This window comes from Cebus imitator, unplaced genomic scaffold (assembly GCF_001604975.1).
Source record: "Cebus imitator isolate Cc_AM_T3 unplaced genomic scaffold, Cebus_imitator-1.0 Scaffold824, whole genome shotgun sequence".
Classification (NCBI taxonomy): domain Eukaryota; kingdom Metazoa; phylum Chordata; class Mammalia; order Primates; family Cebidae; genus Cebus; species Cebus imitator.
The window spans coordinates 80,825-85,456 of record NW_016108139.1 but is presented as its reverse complement, the minus strand read 5'-3'; the positions used below and the strand labels follow the sequence as shown (position 1 = coordinate 85,456).

The following is a 4,632-nucleotide window of genomic DNA, read 5'->3' as shown; positions in this document are numbered from 1 at the left end:
TTTTTTTTTTTTTTATACACTCAAGATAACTCAATGCAGGTTTATTACCCTGGAGACTTGCAGTCATATTCTAATAACTTTCAAGGGCGAACATACTAGAGTGCAGCGTCACGATCTTGGCTTGTGGGTTCTATGTATCTTTTTTCTTTGTTTGTCTTGATCTTTTTTTTTTTTTTTTTTTTTGTACACTCTACAGAAATCCCACTCTGTTCCATGGCAAGCAGGGCCTAAGAAGATAAGTTAAACTTAAATATGTCCCCCATAGTATTTCTATCAGAGAACCCAGAGAGCATTCTTATAGACGCTCAGGTTCTTGAGGACAAAATTTACGAAACAAATAGCACATTGCTTTTTCATAAGGTTGCAACTGTTTCTGACAAACTGACAAGGTAAGCTGAGACACAGCACACTGTGCCTGGTGGGAGACCACTGAGGTGTGACTCTTGCCTCTCTCAGTTAATAGCTAGGAGACTTAAGGAAAAGTGTTTACTTCTCCGCTTCAAGTTTATATCCAATTAGGAAAATAATAGATGAGCTGCTTACCACAAATCAAATGAAAAATGTATCCAAATGCTTTTTAAACTTTTGACAGCTATACAGTAAAAAGTGAACAAATTATGATGGAATTTGTATTATGCTACTTTCAACTTAACCTTAGTAAAGAAATTAGTCTAAGTCTATTTTATCTTTCAATATGACCTTTAGATTATCATTAATCATTAAGTATATCTGTATGAATTATGTTACATTGCTAAGGCTTAGTTTCCTCACTTAAAAATGAGAACAAATATTTCTACCTCATAGGATTGATTTAAGCACTGCAGAAGTCAATGTGTATAAAGCACATAATGAATGTTAGCTGTGATTTGCTTTTTTATAATCATTTGACTATGAAAATATTGCAAAGATGGAAGTTAAATCCAATGTAAGAAATATAAACCGAAATATCACTAATACATATTTTTAAAAGCATGTTTAAATAAAACTAAAGGGTAGTCAGAGTAACAAGACACAAAAACACACATACACCCACACAGAGACTTGATTTAGTATAGAATTCTTCAGTGAAAACAAATGATTTTAAGACTTTACCTTAAAAGTTTGGATTACTATATATTTTGGTATATCTAAATCTTGAAGACTTCTAAGTTACAAAGAGTAAGAAAATTTTAAAATAAACTTACTTCTGCCACACAACGTAGATAATTTCCCTGTAAATAATAACCTTGTTTAGAAGGCAGTTCATCTATACTCCACACCTGATCCGAATAACTATCATGTTCTTCCATTATGTATTTCCCTGACATGGTAACAGGAGGAAGGTTAAGACTGGCAGAAGGAGGAATGGTTGACATATCTGTGGCAGAAACTTTTGAAGTAAAACGCAATCTGTGATTTGGCAGCTCAAATGTAAATCTTGTCTGTGCACCTGTGAGAAATGAGAAGTTATTGTTCATGCTAGTGTTCATTTACTCATTCATTCCTCCCCTTTTCAAAAAAGGGTATCTAAGAAAAATGCATGGATATTCCCAAACCTATCTTAAAATATATGAAAGGATATTTTAAAGTTGCTTATAAAATATTGCCTATCTTTAAATATGCAAGTCAATCAGCAAGTATTATTAAGCCAGTATTATTTATTAAGGCTGGCAGTGTGTTAGGCACTAGAAAAACACCTATGTTCTTTATTTCATAGAAGGTAGAACAGAAAGTGCCCTTATTATAGAAGAATTATAATGAGAAAATTAATCAAGTTTAAAAAAATCTCCCAGTACACAGTGCTTTATTCACAGAGAATAGTTAGTGGTTAACAATGTGTCTACTGATCCTGATTCAGTGTGGAAAAAGCAAAAATTGTCAAATCAATTAAATGGTACTCACTGAAATGTTCATTAAGTATAAAGTTACACAAACATGTCTCTTTGACCTTAATAATTATTCATGGGACCATTAATCAAATAATATGTTATGAATTTTAGTTTACTATTGACCTTAAACACTTAAATCAATAATCTGGCACATAATTGTTCAAACAAATATAAATATACAATCTTCACTATTATGCAGTCCATATTTCTCCAACTGTTTATGAGGGCATGAAGAGAAGCCTTATTAAAATCAAGATCTGTTACTACCCTTTATACATGTAATGTACATACACATGCTCCTTTCAGACCAACAAAATCTACTGATATTCTTCTGTAGGTTACCAATTGTCTCCACTCAAACATATCGAATTGCCTATTTAGCCTACTATGTAATTTATTACATATTTCTATTGCTCTCAACTGAACCAGAAATAATTCTTTTTTCAAAATACTAATCAAGGATCAGCTCTTAAATGTGACATTCACTACATTTATTAACTATAATGTTTGCGCCTGGAATGAATTAGCCAAAAACAGAAAAAGATTCACCAACTGGGGCATCTGTGAATGGCCAGATGAGTCATGACTGCCCTGATCTCTTCTTACTACTCTAACCAGGAGACTCCTTGACTATCATTTACAAGCTGCAAGGGGTGGGGACTGTCTACCACTGTTGCTACCACCACTACTATTGCTAGCACACCACCAAATAAAACCACCAAGACTGCAGCAATCCTAGGCCTTGGTTACTGAGTCATCCCTTATTACTAGTATAGTAATTCTTTTACTGCTTTTATCCCTTTCCTTCAATTTCAGTAAGAATTTTGGGTTCTTTCTTCTCTGGATATTTAACAATATGCTTAACTCTAGGATCCTAAACTGTCTATCTGGCTTTGGACTTGCTGCTTCTGTTGATCCTTGTATCATGGGTGCCCTGAATAAATGGCCAAATGTGTTTAACTTATTGCCAGCCCTGGACTCTAATCTTAAGGCCTAAGACTTCTGACTCTTGTCAAATCTGGAAACTTACTTTAAAATGCTTCTGGTTCTGGTAATATAAAGGTCTAAATGTGCAGAAAAACTGCTCTTAAAAAAGAGAGCCTAAAATGCTAGGGATGGTAGCACATATACAGTAGTCTCCCTTTATTTGGGGAAGATGTGTTCTAAGATCCCCAGTGGATGCCTGACACTATGGATAGTACCAAACCCTATAAATAATATGTTTTTTCCTCTACATACATTCCTATAAAATTTAATATATAAATTAGGCATGACAAGAGATTAACAACAATAACAAAATAGAACAATTATACTGTAACAAAAGTTATATAAATATCTTTGTAAATATGGTCTCTCTCAAAATATCTTATTGTACGTAGTATTTTTGGACCACAGTTGACCACAGATAACTGAAACGTGAAGAGACAAACACATGAATAAGCGGGGACTACGGTATACACATATAAATACGTACATTTGTGTATATATAGATATATATGTATATATATTTTTAAATTATGTTAACAGAATAAAGGAGAAAATATATTTTCATTTCATTAGATACAGAACAAAGTATCTGATTACATTCACCAATAATTCTTCATAGAAACTCTTAGCACAGTGGGAAAATAAGTACATTGTCTTAACCTGATAGCAGAAACCTACAACAGACATCAGATTCATTCATGTAACGTTGAGTCCTTTAAGAAAATGGGACAAGGCAAGCACAATAAGGCAAGAAAAAAAAAGTTGAAAAGAAACAAAAGTATCATTGTTTACTGTTTAAACAGTATGACTGTCCATAGACACAACTCCTAAGAATCTACAACTTATTGGTAATAATAGTTTAATGTGGTTGCTGAGTATCAGATTAACATAAAAGCATCAAGCACATTTGTACAGACTACCAACAATTGAGAAAAATGCAACTTTACAAAAGATAACATTTGTAATTGCTACAACACAATATACCTGGATATCAAAATAAATAAATACATCTTGCAAAAGATGCACAAAAATCTTGAAGTAGAAAAATTTTAAATTTTATATAAAAAATTAAAGAAGACCTAAACAACAGAAAAATAAGACTTAGGAATAGGAAGGTTGAATATTGTTTAGTTGTCATTTCTCCTCAAATAAATCTATAGATTCAATTAAGTTCCTATAAAAATCTAAACAGCCTTTTTCAGGGAACTTAACAAACTGATCCTAAAATATTTATGAGGCCAGGCACAGTGGCTGATGCCTGAAATCCCAGCACTTTGGGAGACCAAGGCAGGCAGACAGCTTGAGGCCAGGAGTTGGACACCAGCCTGGGCAAACATAGTGAAATCCCACCATCTCTACAAAAAATTTAAAAATTAGCTGGACATGGTGGTACATGTCTATAGTCCCAGCTACTCACAGGGCGAGATTAGAGGATCACTTGAGGTCAAGGCTGCAGAGAGCTGTAATCACACCACTGCCCTCCAGCCTGGGCAACAGTGAGACCCTATCTCAAAAAAATAAAATAAAATAAAATAAAATAAAATGTATATGAAAGAGCAACAAAAAGACCCAGGACAATTCCTCAAAAAGAAAAAGTCAGGCAGCAGCATGATACTGGTACAAAGAGATCAATGAAGCAGAACAGAAAACTCAGAAGTAGATTCCCACATTAAAAACAACACTTAGGGCCGGGCGCGGTGGCTCAAGCCTGTAATCCCAGCACTTTGGGAGGCCGAGGCAGGTGGATCACGAGGTCAAGAGATCGAGACCATCCTGG

The 4,632-nt window shown here is 34.1% G+C and overlaps 1 protein-coding gene across 6 annotated transcripts in view; it reads right to left on the bottom strand.

Annotated features, from left to right (window-relative positions):
• Positions 1–4,632, bottom strand: part of LOC108297642 (transmembrane protein KIAA1109) — a 147,235-nt gene that overhangs the window by 68,885 nt on the left and 73,718 nt on the right. For all 6 annotated transcript variants that reach the window (XM_017520307.2, XM_037735487.1, XM_037735486.1 and 3 more), the window contains one exon: positions 1,185–1,429. In XM_017520307.2, coding sequence (XP_017375796.1) covers positions 1,185–1,429 — 245 coding nt within the window. The remainder of the gene's footprint in view (positions 1–1,184; positions 1,430–4,632) is intronic.